We start from the raw sequence: 21,681 nt of genomic DNA, 5'->3' as shown, positions 1-21,681 counted from the left end.
TTCAAACAAAAATTTATTACTTTCTTTACCATACAGAAGGCCCTAGAGATCAACACTTTCTTGTTTTGTGTGTGTGTGTGTGATATTGAAATCGTAATGGAACCCTTAACCACGCTTTATTTCCAATTATGTGGCACACAAGTCCCTTGACTCAAGTAGATTGTCCTTAACAAAATTTCTCCTAACTAATGTCTTAAGAATTTGCATTTAGTATTTCTTCTCAATCACTTCATAAAAATAGAAGTTTACATCATTCAGCATAATTGCACTTAAATGGACTGTTAAAACAAATATTAATAAACAATGGAAATTTACTTTCCAAAAATACACATTTTCTAATCCACAGATATTACTACAAATGTTTCACAACACCTGTAAGATCTGTCTACACAGATTTAAAAATTCCTTTGTAACCAAGTTCCTTATTTTATTATGCTAACAGAAATGTGGTATTAAGTGCATAGAGCATACTACTACTAGTAGATGAAACACAAAAATTCCTAGATAATTCTTTGGGTACTGATCCTTTACTGATTATATAATGAATGGAGGACCATACATGCCAAAAAAAAAAAAAAAAAAAAAAAAAAAAAAAAAAAAAAAAGGAAGCATCAAAATCATACTCTTGCTTGTTTTTAAAATTAATACGTGAATCGTTCCAATGCAAGGTGACATAAAAGCATTAATTATTAACCCAAATATTAATTTTTTTTAATCATGTGAAAATTAAAGTCAATCTTACGATGGAACTTGGTTTCAACTGAATTCTTACAGACCTTTTCTGCCTTTCGTGCAGACTATCTTGCTTGGTGAGATGCAGAAACACGGGAAGACTTGAAGCAAGAAAGGCATCCAAAGGTACAAACCTAGACCTACATAATATTCATTTCTCAAAATGCACCTTAGAGTTTACCATAGTTTATACTGATAATTAATTGTTCTTAGTGCAATAATGAGTTGTGCCATTTTGGAACAAGTTTGTTCCTTTCTCCTGAATAATTTCTAGGGCATACAATTTGTTCTGTGCTGATAAAAACTCGTGGAATGCATTACCTGTCCATCACATTCATAGTTTGATTATAAACAGCTTGTAAATCTCAACTACATAGCAACATGGCTGTACAAACTACAATAGTTACATTGATATACTGTGACAATTTACAGATACATTAATCAACACACCTTTTATTAATTCTACACAATGTAATTCAAAGCTATGATAAGCCTGCTTAGCTTACATATCACACTATCAACATTAGTAATGAATCTAGAGGAAATGCTCTTGAATTCACACTTTATAATTTTGAAAATGTATTGTGAATGATCACCATGAAAAAAGGTGAATGTGATATAAAACTTTTATATTAACATTGCTATGCACCATCATGTGTGCATTTTCAATGTAAAAAAAAAAAAAAATACTTAAACCATAGTGGCTAAATGTTACTTTTGATAATACTTGATCATTGTTCTATCCAAAATAATACTTACAAAAGTGGGAAAAAGGACAAACAGGGATAACAGAATCATTGCAAAACCTATCACCCCAACATCTCTTCTTTCTCAAGTAGGAGTACATTGCACAGTTCATATTGAGAAAGTCTGGCTGAGAGAATGAGAGAGTAATCTGAAGAGCAAACAGTCACAGGTTCTTCAGCTCATCTTCGCATTTGTAAAATCATCATTCCTAGTATGTACGTCATAAGAAAAATATTAATACTTTGAGTCTTTCCATAAATGAGATGGCTTCACAAACCTTTGATCAACATAAACATACAAGATTCAAGCCATAAAATATATATTTTGAATTTCATTAAAGGTAAATGGAAGGCCTTGAAATTTTATGTGAAAGAAAAATGTACCAATAAAAAATTAAGCAGTTGCAGTATTTGCTATTACACTGCAATGAGCCTTGGCATTGGAATAACACTGAGACAATTAAAATAATTTATCACTGCTGTAAGCAATGAATTTATCATATAATTCAAAACTTTTTCTCATTGTTACTTTTCATGTGAAAAAGTAATAGCCAATATCCATTTGCATGCAAAATTAACAACTTTTGCCTGTTGGAAATACACTCGACCTTTGAAATATTATTAGTCATTCTGGCCAGTAAGAAAAATATGAAACCATATATGTCCGAGAGCTTAAGCATTCCATAAAATACTATTGGTTACACAGGCACCACTCTACGTACAATTATGGACTAACATATAGGCCTTCTGAATTTATTTTATAATGAAAGGCTATAATAACTTAAACCCTGAGAAAAGAGCCATTTTTCCATTATGCTATTATAAAAAGGAATAATGGGGGAATTAAGATTAAAATTTAACCAAGAATAAAGAAACAAGTACTGTAAACATTAAATATGAAAGACAATTCCTGCCATAACTGTTACTTTGTCAAATATTTGGCCCTTAAAATGTAGCAGACAACAAGACAAAATATGTACACTGTCCTTCCAATGATTTATAATAACATAAGAAAGTAAAGTAATCAATTCTGCTATTAGTAAAATGTATGGTCAACTGATAACTGGACAAAAATGTTACATACTGTACAATGATAGTATTACAATGACTCAGTTCTATTCAAGCACAGAAGCTCTGCTGAAAAAACAAGTGACATTTAAATTGTTTGGTGGTGTACTATAAAACTTTAATCTTTCTTTTTGTCTTCAGCAGATTTTGGTTCCTCGATGGCTGAGCCATTAACAACAGCATCATTTTGTTTCTGTTCTCTGGCCTCTTTTTCCATATCCTGGGAGAAGCCGAATTCATTTACTCTGGAGGGATCAACACGGTAGATGTAACGCTGTCAAAGAAGGAAAATAATAAAAGGTTATAAGGTAGTTTATCCAGCATGGAGAGCTAAAAGTTTTAACTTAATATTGCTACCCATTTGGAATTCTTCTTAAAAGTTTTTGGTAAGCAATTATTTTTGTTCAATTGAAAATTATCACTTTTACTTTCTTGTTCATGCATTTCCCAAATCTGAAGACTATAATTTAAAATAGAAAAGGAAGAGTCAAGTTAAGTCTCCCATGTAATCAAGCACATGAGCATCAACGGAGGTGAATCCTGAGCAGGTAATAAGCTAATATGAGTGTTAACAGGGAAGTTTCAAAGGGTAAAAAGAGGTCTCTCATGTAAAATTGAGCAAAGGTAAACAGCTGTCTCCGTGTTAATACCCCAAGAATGGGCGATAGTTCAATATTGTGCATGGACCTGATAAGGTTTACCCTTCCATGGGGAAAAGTCCTGTTAGGCGAGACATGTGTAAGCCCCGATGATCATTTACTTTAGCCAGAGGACAGTGTACTCGGTCTGTCCTGTATTTAAGAAAAATCCAAAAGGAGAGGGATCTGGGATGCAATAGCCTTCCTGAAGTACGGCTTTAAGGGACTGCTGGCGAGCAGTGATGAGTTACCCTCTTCCAATGCTGGTACTGCTTCAGAGCAAATGAAGTCAAAGTCTAAAAGAACCATTGTAATCAGCCACAATATCTTAGCCAAATGGTAAACCCAACAAAATCTAAGTGTAGCCCTCCTGATAAGGCATGAAGTTTGCTAAGGTTAGTAAGAGCACACCATCTTACTAGTGAGGTCTTAGATAAAACATTAGAAAGACGCTCTTAAGGCCACCTGGAAGGATTCTTGGAATCAAAGCTAGGTCCCATAAGGGAGACCTTGCCATGGGCTTCAGACTTTAAACTTCTAGTAGACAAGACGTACAAACTCAGGTCCTGCCTCCTTTAGTGACAGAAGTCTACAAGAGATTTAAAATGCAAGACCATATGGTCTCACCAAGCTGAAAACTTGGTACCCTTCCCTGTGAAGGTTGTAAATCTCCAGTAGATTGTGGCAATAGATGAAAATACAGAACAAAGTAAAGTATCTCAATAGGTACCATTGAATAACATATATATGTGAAGCTTTTCTTAGGGGTAAGGACCCCAAGGCATTTGCCATTTAGTCCAGTAAATCTTGGAAACCATTCCAGTTGATACCAGCATGGGCCATGTAGGTGTTGAAGGCATATCTAACCATCACCAGATTTTAGCAAATTAGGATGAAGGGTTTGAGGGTACACACTTCAAGGCCATCCAAATCCTGTTGTATTGTATCTGTGGCCCAATCTTTGTAGCCACAAAAAGTAAAAGTGAAATAAACTTGCGATTCAGCGATGTTAAAAACACGGCCATCATTGGAGTTCCCACAACTACTACACAGATTGTGCTGGAATAACTAGGTTTATTCTGCTTAGAGTCCACAATTAAGGTATGAGCACTTGAAAGAGCATTTTTGTGCAAGTAATCCTATGCCTACCTGTAGATTCAGACTGCCAAGTCCTCCTTGGTTTTTAGGTATTCCATGGTGGTGCTGTTGTCTGGCTTGACAGCGATGTTTCAACCTTTAATAACACTTTGAATTCTAGAAGGCCTAAGAACATTGTTTGGACTTTTAGGCATGTTGATATATGAAAGATTCTCTTCTATTCATACGTCCTTGTTAGCTTGTACGACGTGTTGGGTTCCTAGCCTGCTTAGATGCATCTATGAACAAGGAAGACCTCCGAATCACTTGGAAACAGAACTGCATTCAGCAGGCTGCAAGGTACTTGCAACCAGAGTATGTCAAACCATATTTCCGACACTAAAACTAGAGGGTTGTCAAGCATGGATGTCCCTTTTCCTATTGTTAGATAATTTGAACCATAGAAAAACTCCCAAATTTGCTGAAAACGGATTAACTTCTCTAGGAAGACCAAAATATACAACTGTATTATTATTTTCCATTTCTATGCAGTTATGGTTAAGTCTAGAGAAAGGGAGAAGAGTGGACTCGGATTACTTGATGTTTTCTGTTAAGGACTTCACTACCCCTGAATGGTGTCAATCACCATGTCCAGGTATGCAGCATGGATAGCCAGATGGGACACACGTTTGACATGATCACCAAATCCCTGGCCATTGCATGGAAGGAAGTGGCCAGGATTAGCTTGTTGTTCAATTATTTACCGCGATGAATGCCTACCATGTAAACCCCCGTCACCAGTAACTTTGTAAATACTTTGAGAGGTAAAATGATGAACTTGTCCCCCCCACCATGAGGAAGATAAGTGTTGTTAGAAAGTATACTGTACTCATTACTACATGGTCTTTCCAGTATCCCTTTGGAGCATAGTTGCACCCAGTTTTCAGCCTTTGAATTTATCTCTGGGTCAGCTTTCAAGTCCCTTAAACCTTTGCTTCATAGTGTAACTGTTGAGTTTTCTCCTAGTTACATCTCTATTCTGAATGACATCCTTGGTGATCTCAAATTCCACATATAGATTTTGACATTAGACAGGAATCTGAGGGATTGCTATGCCAATTATCATATTTTTAATTTACTTGATTATAAAAAAAAATTCAAATACAGCACTGTACCAATGCGTCATAAAATTTAAAGGAATTACTTCTCCCAATACCCACTCTAAAATATGATATTCATAATTTTATGAATGCACATGCCAATATAACTCGGTGAAAATTTTTTTTTGTATACGGATAGAAATTACACCTGCTCAAAAAAAATTAATATACATTTTAATTTTGATGAAATCATTATAGATTTACATAAAAAAACTATCCATTTCTAACCTGAAGTATTGTTTGAAAAATTCTCATTCACATGAAACATCAACAAAATCACTTACCTGGTATAAAAAGATGAAGAAAATTACGTCGTCTCTCAGGCAACCTAATCTGTACATAGTAGGCATCTTGATGACAAATGCAAATATGTCATCAATGAATGTGTTGAGGGCTTTATAAGTAAGCATTCTCCAAGGCAAATGAGCTACTGACTTCAGTTTGTAATTAATGAAAAGCTGCGGTGTCATCATAATGAAGCCTGAAAGATAACATGTGTATTAACTGTAGCCCCAACAAAGAATCTTGCTTGTAATTAAAATTTTAATGTTCTAGCTTAACTAGTAATAATAATAATACAGATATTTCTGGTTAACTGTCACTATTAGATAAACATATTTACAGTAAGTTAGCATGGTAAAGAGCCCTGGAAATGAAAAGATTCAAGCTGAATATTGGAAAGACAGAGCAGGTGATTAGTAGCCAAAAAGGACATGAAGTAAATCTTTGAACGGAAGACGGTACAGTGCTAAATCAGATCAATGAGTTCAACTACTGTACTTGAGATCTATATTAACAGAGGAAGGAAGTACACTGAGAAAGCAGTGAGACAAAGTGAAAGCAGCACGATGGAGAAAAGTAAGTGGAGTGGTTTTAGATGAAAAAATGCCACTATGGTTGAAAATAAAGGTTAATAAGGCAGTTATGGGGTCCAAACTATTATGTGGAGGAGGAACTCTTGAAAAGAAATGGATTGCTGGTATATTACTACTGAAAAGGAGGTTAATTCGAGATATAAGAAGAATGAGTGGTGTATTAACGTAAATGAGAAGGCCATGGAAGCTTGTACGAGATACTATGGCTATGTAATAAGATAGGAGGTGGAACTGATCAAGAAAGTTAAGAACATGCCAGTGATGGGGAGGTGTGTTAGGAGTCAGCAGATCAGATGGAAGGATGTGGTGAGGAGGGATATGGGTGAGGTTGGACTGAAGGAAGAATATACAAGAAATAGATGGAGAAAATCAACTTAAGTGACCAACCCTGCTATACAGTGGGACTAGGAAAGTTGAGGAAAGAAAAAGAAACCATATTTGAATTTAGAATATAAAGAAGACAGAATTATAATGTGCCCTACTAATATCATTCTTCCGCATCCAATCAAATCCAGAAAAATCAAGCTACTGTACTATCCTATTGATTGCTATGATTAGACGATGGCACAAATATACATTCAAAATATATAATTCTTACAATAATAAAAAATTCTAACGTACTGTACAAGTTACCTTTGGTATTTCATTGGATAATGAACTCAAAAACTCATTGTAAGAGTATAATGTTCTCACTCAAAAAATAATCATAAAAGAGCCCCCTACATCCTGAAGAGCATATACTGTATTAGTAATTAATATAATTACATTTAAACTTTTAAATATTGGCTGAAGAGGAAAAATAAAGTACAGTATAATAGCAAGATGAGAAAATAAGAAAACCAAAGCTATTACATCATTAAAAGGGTATTCTATAGTATGTAACTGACAGTAAAACTACCTGTATGAACACAAAATTGAGAAAAAATAAAAGAGAAGTGCTGTACATAAATAAGAAAACAAAATAAAATGAAAGCAAATTATAAAAAATACAAGAAACCGATTACCCACTCGTAGAGATAAAATTATTCTAACAGTCAACTAAAAACACCTTTAGGAAGAAATTAAATCAAGATAATCTTTCCTGAACCAACCAGACCCTTCTTGGATCCACCTAAAATCAACTTCACCATTCATATGTATACAATAATTTTATATGGTGTTAACTAGTACATTGTGCAACAACAATAAGGCCTGAATCTTGTCTCAAAAGTAATCAACAACTAAATTCATAGGTTTTCCAGAAACTGTACACTCTAATAAACAACACCTAGTAAAAAAATATCTTTACTAGCAAATATGTTGAACATGAAAGGTAAAACATGAGGCTATAATAAAATTGAATTAAGAGTAACTTGGGGCAAATAACTAGTGCATTATTTACTAATTTGATAACCTCTAATATGAAGCTTACTGAAGTTATAAAGAATGTAATAACTACAACACTAAACGTAGGTCAGAGGTCTTCTTACACTTCTCTATACACCGGAGGAGCAATAACAAAATTCTTATAAACCTTTAATTAGTTATTATCTCGTCTTTCAAGAAGCTGAATTTGGCTAACCATTTTCAAAGTTCTTTAGAGCAAAACTTGTCCCACACACGAAAATAAAAAGAAAACCAAATCCTAAAACAGGAAAAATTAAGAGTTAAAGGAAACTGGCTTAAATATAAATGTAGTGTTGAATATTAGGGACTTATAAATACCGACTATAATTACTGCTGAAGACGTCCTTGGTTCTAGTCTGTGCATTAATGACCATTATCTTTACTTTCATAAATATTCTAGTTTGGATTATTCCTTGATCACAGATATTTGGGATATTATAATCAATGGATTTTTAATTGAATAATTCACAATATTAACGACTTAAAACTTCAAAACAAGTATACTTTTTATCAATTTTATGTTCTTTCAAAATGAATATTCTTGTATAATGAGCCAAAACAAATATACCTTATGGTGAAATAATATTACTGTAACACCAATCAGTTTATCATGAGGGATGATGAGAACTCGGGTGTTTGATGACACGATACATAAAGTTGTCCAACTAGAACTTGCTCTTTCAAGTATAAAATCAGAGCTGAAAAAAGATTTGAAAGATGGAAAAGAAAGTTAATAAGAAATACCTGAATGCATAGTACTATACAACCCACACCACAAAGGATTTATAAACAGAGACATGCCACTTACCAAACGTTAACAAGAATCCATAAAGCATTGAGAGTACAAAGGAATACCATCCTTTGTGCTCCTGATAGAAGAGTGAATAAACACAGTAACCCCCTAACAAGGGAAACAAGGCTATAGATAAGTAACGGAAGGCCAGTTCATCATACTGTCTTGTATGACTCTGTATGTAAGTGCCTTTGTCTGTGAACTTCAGCATAGGAATGCCAAAAACTCTCTTCTCTCTGTTAATAGACACATCAGTGACCTGGTGAATAGAATATAATATTAGTATGAGTACTTTCATTCAGGTCATATTTTACATCAATATTTTTAAAAAATTTAAAGAGCATAAAACAAATTGCCTTACAGTATCTATATATAATTTACCTCTATGTAATACAAAGTATAAACACAACTGGTTAAATGATTCTAAGGAGAACTGTACTACCTAAGAAAGAATTTTCAAATGTTCCCATAACTTTGAATATAACATTCAAATATAATTTTCATAATCTGTAAGCTGTCAGGCAAGGCAGCTGACAAGTTGTACAGAAGAAATACAAATTGAGGTTATTAGTTATTTTTGGAAGAAGTAATATGATCTCAAGAGGCAAGAGTCCCTTCCTTTACTCATTTATCCTACTTGACATACTGTTTTCTGTTAAGATTTGCAAAGGATATTTTTATATAATTTTCCATGTATTCTATAACCAATATGGTGCTTCAAAGATATACCTATTACATTTGTAGTATTAAATTGTTTGACTAACAACTGTTTGTACTGTAGAATTAAGATCTACAAACAATGAGCAATGAGGTACATAATCTTGAAAATCTCTTAAGAGAGTAAGTGATACCTCAGTACATGTCCATAATTGTTCCAGAACCATGGACTTATACAAAACAAATTTTTGAAATAAGAAATAATGTTTTCTAAAGAAAATTATACTTTATGAGGGATTTTATACATTGATAAAGTTGCCAAGAACAATTTAAACACAAAATGCGGAGAGGAACTGAATGCCTACGAAGATGGTGGTGAGGGAGGGAGAGGAGGAAATGTTATTGTTTCGAAGAAAGGTACCTTTCTAATAAAACTTAAGGCGTCTGTAATTCTGAGTTTTTTCTCTAGCTACTACTGATCATTCTTTCATGAATTGCACCTGGTTAATGCTACCCAATCTTGACTTTTACTAACAAAATTCTATCCAATGAACTTTATTTCTGTCTTCTCTGGATGTTTCTAAAATGTGGTCATTCCCAAAAATTTAATTATGGCTTGTTTGGGGCTTCCTCTCCCACATCTGAAGAGAGTATATCCATCTTCATCAGTGTTCTTCTCAAGCTCCTGCAGCACCTCAGTGATCAGCTTTTCCTCTGATCCTCCACATTATTATCACTGACACCCAGGCCCATGGACCTGCCCAGAATGACGATATTATCCATTCAGCCCTCAAAGTTCCTTTCAGTTATGGCTTCTGGGCATAAATGCCTCCAAGCAGATTTCATAGTCCTGTAAAAAAAATTTCCTGCTTGGCTTTGTCGATAAGACTTATGCAGGGGACAATAGGATTCAAATGGTCATTCCAAACCTTTCTCAGGGTTATTTCTGTCAAAGACCCCGTCAAAGGACCTCTTGAAAATTGCCTTTCTTTACAACTTCTTGAATTTGGAGATAACCTGCTGGTCCATCAACAGAATGAGAGAAGTAGTTGTGTTAAGGAACAAGAACCTCATAAAGCAACATTTCCTCCTGCAAGTTTGGAGGGTGAGCATTATCCATTACAAGGAGGCCCTTCAGATGGAGTAATTACTTTCTCCTTTGAATATTTTTTTTTCTTTTTTTTTTACGCTTGTGCCAAAAACATTAAACCATTTACTAAAATACTGAATTTTCTTAGCAATGTTTTTTTAGAAGTCCTCAAGTTTTCAAAGTGGTAGATTAGCAGACATCCTTCATTGGCTTTTACCCTAATATTGCCTTCTATTTCTGTATGATAAAGGTCATGTTTGGAATTTTCACAATACTGTAGAATTTTTTTTTTTTTATTTAAAAAAAAAATTCTGATTTTAGAGGATTCTGGATTTTAGAATTTCAGATAAAATTCCATCCTGGTTGTCATCACTGCTAATAATATAGAGAAAGTTATTATGACTTGTAATTCAGCAGACTTACCATGTATTCTTTTTAGAAAAATCTATGTTGTATCCATAAATTTGGCACACACCCGTTTTCGTTAACTAATCAATCACGGATAACGAGAGCAGCCATAAAAAAAGATGATAAAAAATGGCTTATCAAAATGGGGCAAAATGTTATTTTCATTAGTAAAATAAATTTTTGAATATACTTACCCGATGATCATGTAGCTGTCAACTCCGTTGCCCGACAGAAATCTACGGACGGGATACGCCAGCGATCGCTATACAGGAGGGGGTGTACTCACCAGCGCCATCTGTGGTCAGGTACTCCAGTACTTCTTGTCAACACCACCTCAATTTTTTCCTCGGTCCACTGGTTCTCTATGGGGAGGAAGGGTGGGTCAATTAAATCATGATCATCGGGTAAGTATATTCAAAAATTTATTTTACTAATGAAAATAACATTTTTCAATATTAATCTTACCCGATGATCATGTAGCTGATTCACACCCAGGGAGGTGGGTGAAAACCAGTATACATGTTAATCAAGAAGCTAAGTATCCCGTATTTCATTTTTATTAGTTATTCAAAATAACAAATAAAATAGATAAGTACCTGGTAAGGAAGTCGACTTGAACCATTACTCTGCCTTTAATAAGTACGCCTTCCTTACTGAGCGCAGCGGTCCTCTTAGGATGCTGAACGACTCTTAGGTGCTGAAGTATAAAGGGCTGCAACCCATACTAAAGGACCTCATCACAACCTCTAACCTAGGCGCTTCTCAAGAAAGAATTGACCACCCGCCAAATCAACTAGGATGCGGAAGGCTTCTTAGCCGACCGTACAACCCAAAACAACAATAAAAGTATTCAAGAGAAAGGTTAAAAAGGTTATGGGATTATGGGAATGTAGTGGCTGAGCCCTCACCTACTACTGCACTCGCTGCTACGAATGGTCCCAGGGTGTAGCAGTTCTCGTAAAGAGACTGGACATCTTTGAGATAGAATGATGCAAACACTGACTTGCTCCTCCAATAGGTTGCATCCATAACACTCTGCAGAGAACGGTTCTGTTTGAAGGCCACTGAAGTAGCCACAGCTCTCACTTCATGTGTCCTTACCTTCATCAAAGCAAGATCTTCTTCCTTCATATGAGAATGAGCTTCTCTAATCAGAAGCCTTATGTAGTAAGAAACTGCGTTCTTAGACATAGGTAGTGAAGGTTTCTTAATAGCACACCATAAGGCCTCCGATTGTCCTCGCAAGGGTTTTGACCTTTTAAGATAGTACCTAAGAGCTCTGACAGGGCAAAGTACTCTCTCCCGCTCGTTACCCACCATGTTGGATAGGCTAGGTATTTCGAACGATTTAGGCCAAGGACGTGAAGGAAGCTCGTTTTTAGCCAAAAAACCGAGCTGCAAGGAACATGTAGCCGTTTCAGATGTGAAACCTATGTTCCTGCTGAAGGCGTGAATCTCACTTACTCTTTTGGCTGTTGCCAGGCAAACGAGGAAAAGAGTTTTTAGAGTGAGGTCCTTGAAAGAGGCTGACTGGAGAGGTTCAAATCTTGATGACATAAGGAATCTTAGGACCACGTCTAGATTCCAGCCTGGAGTGGACAACCGACGTTCCTTAGAGGTCTCAAAAGACCTAAGGATGTCCTGCAGATCTTTGTTGGTGGAAAGATCCAAGCCTCTGTGGCGGAAAACCGCTGCCAACATACTTCTGTACCCCTTGATCGTAGGAGCTGATAGAGATCTAACATTCCTTAGATGTAACAGGAAGTCAGCAATTTGGGTTACAGTGGTACTGGTAGAGGAAACTGCATTGGCCCTGCACCAGCTTCGGAAGACTTCCCACTTAGATTGATAGACTCTGCGAGTGGATATCCTCCTTGCTCTGGCAATCGCTCTGGCTGCCTCCTTCGAAAAGCCTCTAGCTCTTGAGAGTCTTTCGATAGTCTGAAGGCAGTCAGACGAAGAGCGTGGAGGCTTGGGTGTACCTTCTTTACGTGAGGTTGACGTAGAAGGTCCACTCTTAGAGGGAGAGTCCTGGGAACGTCGACCAGCCATTGCAGTACCTCTGTGAACCATTCTCTTGCGGGCCAGAGGGGAGCAACCAACGTCAGCCGTGTCCCTTTGTGAGAGACGAACTTCTGAAGAACCCTGTTGATGATCTTGAACGGCGGGAATGCATACAGGTCGAGGTGGGACCAATCCAGCAGAAAGGCATCCACGTGAACTGCTGCCGGGTCTGGAATCGGGGAACAGTACAATGGGAGCCTCTTGGTCATCGAGGTAGCGAACAGATCTATAGTTGGCTGACCCCACAGGGCCCAAAGTCTGTTGCAAACGTTCTTGTGAAGGGTCCACTCTGTGGGGATGACTTGACCCTTCCGGCTGAGGCGATCTGCCGTAACATTCATATCGCCCTGAATGAACCTCGTTACCAGCTTGAGCTTTCGACTTTTTGACCAAATGAGGAGGTCCCTTGCGATCTCGAACAGCTTCCTCGAATGAGTCCCTCCCTGCTTGGAGATGTACGCCAAGGCTGTGGTGTTGTCGGAGTTCACCTCCACCACCTTGTTTAGCTGGAGGGACTTGAAGTTCATTAAGGCCAGATGAACCGCCAACAACTCCTTGCAATTGATATGAAGCGTTTCCTGTTCCTGATTCCATGTCCCCGAGCATTCCTGTCCGTCCAATGTCGCGCCCCAGCCCGAGTCTGATGCGTCCGAGAAGAGATGATGGTCGGGGGTCTGAACAGCTAACGAGAGACCCTCCTTGAGAAGAATGCTGTTCTTCCACCACGTTAGAGTAGCCCTCATCTCTTTGGAAACAGGAATTGAGACCGTCTCGAGCGTCATATCCTTGTTCCAGTGAGCTGCCAGATGGTACTGAAGGGGGCGGAGGTGGAGTCTCCCTAACTCGATGAACAGGGCTAGCGATGAAAGAGTCCCTGTTAGACTCATCCACTGCCTCACCGAGCATCGGTTCCTCCACAGCATGCTCAGGATGCACTCCAGGGCTTGGTTGATTCTTGGGGCCGACGGAAAAGCCCGAAAAGCTCGACTCAATCTCCATACCCAGGTAAACGATGGTCTGGGAAGGAACGAGCTGGGACTTCTCTAAATTGACCAAGAGGCCCAGTTCCTTGGTCAAATCCATAGTCCATCTGAGACTCTCCAGACAGCGACGACTTGTGGGAGCTCTTAAAAGCCAGTCGTCTAAATAAAGGGAGGCTCTGATGTCTGCCAAGTGAAGGAATTTCGCAATATTCCTCATCAGTCGCGTAAACACAAGAGGTGCCGTGCTCAGGCCAAAGCACAGGGCTTGGAACTGGTACACAACCTCTCCAAAGACGAATCTCAGAAAAGGTTGGGAGTCTGGATGGATGGGAACGTGAAAGTAGGCGTCTTTCAGATCTAACGAGACCATCCAGTCCTCCTGCCTGACCGCTGCTAGGACCGACTTCGTCGTCTCCATTGTGAACGTCTGCTTGGTGACATAAGCATTGAGCGCACTGACGTCCAGCACCGGTCTCCAACCTCCTGTCTTCTTGGCCACCAGGAAGAGACGGTTGTAAAAGCCCGGGGATTGATGGTCCCGAACTATCACCACTGCCTCCTTCTGTAGCAGGAGCGACACCTCTTGTTGTAACGCTAGCCTCTTGTCCTTCTCCTTGTAGTTGGGAGAGAGGTTGATGGGAGATGTGGTCAGAGGGGGATTGCGGCAGAACGGAATTCTGTATCCCTCCCTTAGCCACTTGACAGACTGAGCGTCTGCACCTCTGCTCTCCCAGGCTTGCCAGAAGGTCTTGAGTCTGGCTCCTACAGCTGTCTGGAGAGGAGGGAAGTCAAAGCTTGCTTTTCGTGGACTTGGCACCTTTCTTGGACTTGCCCCGGTGACTGTCTGCACGGGTACTTCCTCTACTGGAGGCTCTGCCACGAAAGGGCGGAATGAATCTGGTAGCAGGTGTATCAGCCACAGGAGTGCGGTAAGATCTCGGCACGGAAGGTAAGGTTTTAGCCTTACGTGCTGAAGAAGCCATGAGGTCATGCGTATCTTTCTGGATAAGAGCCGCAGCCATCCCCTTGATTAACTCCTCCGGAAACAGGCACTTGGAGAGAGGAGCAAACAGCAACTCTGACCTCTGGCAAGGGGTGATACCAGTCGATAAGAAGGAGCATAGATGTTCCCTTTTCTTGAGGACTCCTGAGACAAAAATAGACGCAAGTTCGCCAGAACCATCGCGAATTGCTTTGTCCATACTGGACATGATCAGCATGGCCGAGTCTTTGTCAGAAGGAGCAGTCTTCCTGCTTAAGGCCCCCAGGCACCAATCGAGGAAGGTAAAAATTTCGAAGGCGCGAAAGACTCCCTTCATCAAGTGGTCCAGATCAGAAAAGGACCAGCAGACCTTCGAGCGTCTCATAGCCGACCTGCGGGGAGAGTCAACCAAACTTGAGAAGTCGGCCTGGGCAGAGGCAGGAACCCCCAAGCCAGGTTCCTCTCCCGTGGCATACCAGACGCCCGACTTAGAAGCCAGCTTAGGAGGAGGAAACACAAAAGAGTTCCTTCCCAGTTGCTGCTTGGACTGCAACCAATCCCCTAAAACCCTCAAAGCTCTCCTTGATGATCTGGCGAGGACAAGCTTGGTATAGGCAGGCGTAGTAGACTGCATGCCTAGAGAAAACTCGGAGGGAGGAGAACGAGGGGTTGCAGACACGAAGTGTTCAGGGTACAACTCTCTGAACAGAGCCAGGACCTTGCGAAAGTCTAAGGAAGGCGGCGAAGACTTGTGTCCTTCCACATCAGATGTAGGATCATCCAGATGAGCAGCTTCATCCTCAGAAACCTCATCGCCTGAGAGTTGAGTAGCGAGAGGTAAAGGCAGAGCGGCAGGCTGAATGGTTGAATCCTGCAGAACGGGTGCATGCGTACTAGCGGATCCATCATCATGCCTCTGCTGAATAGACTGAGGGCTGGCAATGACAAAGGCAGAGGGCTGGAGTGAGGGAGGTTCTGCGGCGGTCTGAGGAGCAAGCGAAGTGGTCAGAAGCGAATGCTGGAAGACATGAGGCTCATGCTGCATGGTATGCGGCTCATGCTGCATGGGATGAGGCTCATGCTGCATAGAATGCGGCTGCTGCATGGTAAGAGGCTCGTGCTGCATGGGTTGAGGAGGATGCCTCATAGCATGAGGCTCCTGCCTCAAGGGTTGAGGAGGTTGCTGCGCAGTATGAGGCTCCTGCCTCAAGGGTTGAGGAGGTTGCCGCATAGCATGAGGCTGCTGCCTCAAGGGTTGAGGAGGTTGCCGCATAGCATGAGGCTCCTGCCTCATGGGTAGAGGAGGTTGCCGCAAAGTGCTGGAACCTGGCAACTCCCGATGCGGCAGCTCACGCAAGGAAGCAGGAGGAGCCGCAAGAACATGCGTCTGGCAGGGAGGACTGCGCAGAGGTGGAGGAGCGCTCGCAGGAGGAGGGGTGTTAACCTTCTCTGCCTGATACTCCTGCATCAAAGCCGCAAGCTGAGACTGCATAGTCTGCAGCATAGACCACTTGGGGTCCACAGAAGTTGGAGCAGAGGCCTGTTGAGGCACCACTCTACCTCTCTTAGGAGGTGTGCAGTCATCAGATGACTGCGGCGAGTCCGAACTGGCCCAGTGGCTACACCTGGGCCGTTGGACTAGCTCGGAAGGGACCTTACGTTTGAGAGGTCGTGAGACCTGGGTCCACCGTTTCCTCCTGGAAACCTCTTCCGCAGACGAGGAATTTAAGGGCTCATTCGTCTGGGAGTGGAAGTGACGATCTCTATCAGATACGCCCGCAACCACTGAGGATACAACTGTGCGCCGATCAAGGCCTGCCGAACCCTTTTGCCCTTCGACGTTGCTTCTCCCCTGGGCTTGGGAGCTTGCAAGAGGTCCCGGACTGGGAGGACGACTGGCACGCACAGAAGTATCCTCATGCGCAACACTGACACTGACACTAGGCACAGCACTGGCACTAACACTTCCCACTGCACTCTTCACTTTAAGTTCCTTGACATCTGCCAAGAGAAGATTGTGGTCACTAACTAACGACTCCACCTTATCACCAAGAGCCTGAATGGCACGCAACATATCCGTCATATCAGGCTGAGCACTCGTAGCAGGTTCGGGGGTCACCACCACAGGGGAAGGAAAAGGTTGAGGGACATGGGGAGAGGAATAAACCAAAGAGCGAGAAGAACTCCTCCTAACTCTCTCCCTCTCTAACCTAGTTGTATATTTGAGGAATTCATTAAATTCGAATTCCGAAAGCCCAGCACATTCCCCACATCGATCTTCCAATTGACAGGATTTTCCCCTACAATCGGAACAAACGGTGTGAGGATCAACAGAGGCCTTCGGAAGACGCCTATTACAAGTCCTAACACTACATCGCCTAAATTTAGGAGCTTGAGAGTGGTCGGACATCTTGAATTTAGAGAACAGTCAAGGGGGAATTCCAAAGTAAAGCAAAGATCGTTAACCAATAATTCAAATTAATTCCAAAAGCTATCTAAGCTAAGGGAAAAGCTTCCTGTACAGCGAAGGCTAAATTTTAGAGCAAATACTTCACCAAAACCGTGAACAAAGACTCCAAAATCAACAGCGTATCCATGTAGGTCTTGCCGGCGGCACGACAGAGGAAAAATTGAGGTGGTGTTGACAAGAAGTACTGGAGTACCTGACCACAGATGGCGCTGGTGAGTACACCCCCTCCTGTATAGCGATCGCTGGCGTATCCCGTCCGTAGATTTCTGTCGGGCAACGGAGTTGACAGCTACATGATCATCGGGTAAGATTAATATTGAAAAACATGATGCATTACACTCAAATACTGTGAAGAATCTATATGTAATAGACAAGCCTGATCCTGAATTTTACCATAATTATACCAAATTATTGGTAAAAATAATGAGGAAAGTTATGGTATTAGCAAAACAAAATTAAGAGCTCCTCTCCCTCCTATTTATTAAACCTTTCATTGAAAAGGTGGCATGGGCCTGATGAACGTGTCCCCTCAAGTGATTTTCGTAACTTTCATCCCAAAATGCCTCTCACTTGATGATAAGTTGCTTTTCAGCATTAAGGAATTTGTAGATTGGGGTTTTGGGCATCTAGAAGTATGAGAATCAACTCTTCAAGAAGAGGACAATGCATCAAGTGAATGGTGTAGATGGCACGGTAAATTAAAACACTTTTTGATTATGTGGCAATGAAAGATAGAAGGTCCTCATGTTTCACAGAAGAGGAAGGTAGGTTGAAAGTAATGCGTCTGTAATTAACCATTGACGAATAGTCTGCTTTTCCCCATTAAGAGCTGCAAACAAAATGTTTACATCCGTAAAAAACTTAGATACACAGGGAAGTAAGCATTCAAGAAATGCCAAAGGCCACCACCTACCGCTAAGCTACTTTTCCTACAAAAGTATGATGTGTGAGGGATTTCAAGTCTCACATAAAATGGGCTATAATATAAGTAATAAGTTTGCTATGAGGCACAACTTGATCACAGAGACAAAATAAATTTTCAGAAAATATATCAAACTATAATGTTACTTACTTTTGTTATCTTCCATAGTTCAATAGCCAATCCAATAAAGCACGAGACTTTAATAACAAAGTTTGTTTCATTATCTAACACATACAGAAGAACAATGACAGATTGAAAGACATTGAAGAAAACTGATCGTACGGATAAACCTTCGAGAGATTGCCTGTTGTTCCAAAATTGTATGTCTGAAAATAGAAAATACAGTAATTAGTGAATTGAAAGAAAAATGATAAAAAATATTCAGAACAACTTGAAAGAGTGAAAGGGATATTTATATCTTCATGGATTTACATTAATATTCTCAACTTGAATAAACTATCAATGTATCCCCCTAAATATTTGACAGAACATTTCAAAACATTTTTGGTTTATAAATAAACATTAGCCTCCTTCTTAACAGCCAAAGACAAATCAGCAGTACTAAGTTTCTGCTATAGAAGAATCTTGAATTGCTTTCTCTGTTAAATAAAAGGAGATTTTCACTATTACAAATCTTCCTATGCATTGATTTTGTGCATACTTAAAAGCATACAGTATATATGGATGTGAGGATGTCTCTACAGTGAAAGTAAATTTTAGCTTGGAAAGTGTTTACGAGTGTATAATGGGTTTATTGGTATTGGCTGGGTTTATAAGAACTTAAATTTATAGACAATAAAAAAAAATGAGACATCATAGAACTAATGATTTTAGTATCTACTTATTGGGTTTCCAGCAATTGGGGGAGGGAGGTGGCTGGATTGTAACACTAACGATGGCTGGGGGATTATTGTATATCCTAATTTTGTTATTTCAAAATCATTGTGGACCTTTTTGATACCAAAACATTCATAGAACAAAAAGGATGATCATAATAGTCAAAAACAAAATTAACAGCTCCCTCTCCCTCCTCTTTTATAAATATTTCATTGAAAAAGTGGCATGGGCCTAATGAAAGTAACCACTTAAGTGGGTTTTGTAACTTGGATCCCAAATTGCCTCTGACTTGATGACAAGTTGCTATAAATCAAGACTGATGATGAATCATGGGTTTGCCATAGAGCAAACTCACTCTTAATTAACTCATAAATTTTTCATATTTAAGTATCCTGAGATTAATTAAATTTCATAAGCATAGTGAAGGACTTCCACAGTTTAGAAGTTTCTCTTAGAATGTTAGGAAATAAGAAATATTCATCATCTGCACAGTAAAGGCTCAGCACGTAGCTAAGATAGCGCAATAAGTTTCTGATAATCCCAAGTCATCAGAGTAGCAAATTAGATTGAATGAATTTATGGATTAGGGCCACATGGCCATGGGCCAGAGCCGGGAAGGCCTACAGTTCACTGAGTGAGGTGCACTGATGCTACTAAATCTTTACGGGACAATCGATATATTAAATAAAAACTTTGTAAAACTTACCATTCTTAAAGGCAAGGAATTCAAACACTGAATGCAAGAGAGATATGACCATAGTGAGGCCAAGGAGGTAAGGCGAAGTTTCAAGGAAAGCTTCCTTAATTGTGTCCTGATCTTCGTCGTCTTCTTCACCACCGAAGTTCTCTAGCATTGCCGTTCCCGGCCACCTGAAAGGGGTTAAGGAACAAGGCTGGAGGTTCAATTAGTTAAGATAACAGTCACTTTTCTGTTAGGTAAGGAGGGCCAAATGGAGACTAAGGGTGTTGGGAATTCATATTTAGAGCTTAATAAAGGATATTTATTTTGGGTTAACTTAAAATATTCAAAATCATAAACATAAATTATAAGGAATTCTAAGCAGTTATGCTTTTCAATACATGAATTTCCCAGTCTTATTTGAGATTAAACTATTATACTTCAAAGAGCAATAAACTTCAATGAAGCCAGAACTTTAAATACTCCTATAAACTTCAATGAAACCAGAACTTTAAATACTCCAAGTCTTTGCTGGGATAAATAATGTACGTACTAATGTGCGTACCTTGTGATAGATCATGAAAAAAAAAATTATACTACTTGCTGAGATTTAATTTCCTAAAAAAACCTTATTTATGGATTAAAAGTTGAATTTATTCAAGGAACTCCAGCTATGGTCAATCATTAAATATACGTCCAAAAATTTATTTATCAGAAGACATACAATCCAAATTTCATAATCAATTTCATATGGCTAAAACATGTATAAGCAAGCTCCATTCAAGCAATTAATGCTTCCTCATCATATTGAAGAAACAAAGCATAAATACTAACCCATATGAAAATTCTAAAGAACAAACTTGTTTCATAGACAAAAAACACTTATGATCCCATATCTTTTTAGTTAAAAAAGATGACATAGAATTTACTAAGAGCAGGATATTCTTCCAACCAGAGAGCAATTTCACTCAAATCATCGTCTTATCATTAATTAATCGAGCTACCTTGATTGATTGTTTGTAACTGATCAGCTGGGAGAAAGTATAGTTTGCACAAATGAATTCTTACCTCATTTCTATGCCCTAGTGGAATCCTACGTCTAATCAAGTTGACAGGTTTTTAGACAAAAAAGCAGTTTTCTAGTTGGAATGCCACCATCAACAGCTCTCAAATTATAAGATTTTAGGTAAAAAGTACTATACCTGAAGCAGTTATACTGTCAATCTACTCTAGACTATAAAAGTACTGTACTCCAAGTTTGGAATGAGTTTGATATTACTAATTTGAAAGAATTAGCTCCCTGAACACAGCCAGTAGTTCTATGTAATTTATGTGCATCTGTGACTCCACAATTGATCTAGTTCTTGACAGATAAAGACTCTCTCAAGAAGCACCCTATCCTGACACAGGCTTTGCAGAACAGAGAAAGTTCTGAAACCTGTAGCTTGAGATTCACTTCTATGGAGATAACATTGATGAGAATCCCACAGAACAGGCACTTTTCAGATCCTTTGACCCACCTCAAAATTGGTTTAGATGAAATTGAAAAGGCTTAATCTTCGGTTGACAATAAGGGATGAATTTCTCCAGAGGTGTCTGGGTTCCTAAAAGGTTTATCCATTTATGAGCCAACAAAACAGGTTCAACAGAACCTTCTGGTCTCAAAGAAGACTCTTTGGAGAGTTGTTGAGGAACTACTAATTGTGTGAATAAAGAATAATCTTATTCCAAATAAAGATTAATGTTATTCTGAATACAGTAAAGATTAACTTTTACTCTGAATAAAGATGATCTCTTATTACTAGATGTAACCACTTTGCTATTGGATTACTCCCTCTTGTGATGACTTGAGGAGCAGTATTCAAACTTAAACATAGGCAACTGAACTGGTACATGCTTTATTGAAACGTAAACCTGAGGTATTTCTGTAAATCTAGTCGAACTGAGAACGGGGCTCAAGGGGTAGAATACTTGAGGGAAAAAGAAGAGAACTAGCAGGATTCTTTAACCCCCTCTTGCCACATTCTACCGACTGCGACCAAACGTTCATTACACTCCTTGCTCAAAAGAAGACTGCGAGCAGTCATGCAAGAAGGGCATAAGAAATGGGGGTC

General features: G+C 39.2%; 1 protein-coding gene across 1 annotated transcript in view; it reads right to left on the bottom strand.

The window, feature by feature from the left end:
* Positions 1–21,681, bottom strand: part of LOC137658464 (putative lipid scramblase CLPTM1) — a 53,260-nt gene continuing 31,579 nt past the window's right edge. The window contains 5 exon segments of the mRNA XM_068393202.1: positions 1–2,820; positions 5,706–5,902; positions 8,491–8,734; positions 18,202–18,377; positions 19,595–19,758. Coding sequence (XP_068249303.1) covers positions 2,665–2,820; positions 5,706–5,902; positions 8,491–8,734; positions 18,202–18,377; positions 19,595–19,758 — 937 coding nt within the window. The 3' untranslated portion in view covers positions 1–2,664.

This window comes from Palaemon carinicauda, chromosome 1 (assembly GCF_036898095.1).
Source record: "Palaemon carinicauda isolate YSFRI2023 chromosome 1, ASM3689809v2, whole genome shotgun sequence".
NCBI lineage: Eukaryota > Metazoa > Arthropoda > Malacostraca > Decapoda > Palaemonidae > Palaemon > Palaemon carinicauda.
Note: the sequence above shows the minus strand (reverse complement) of the source record. Positions and strands in the feature narration are given on the sequence as shown.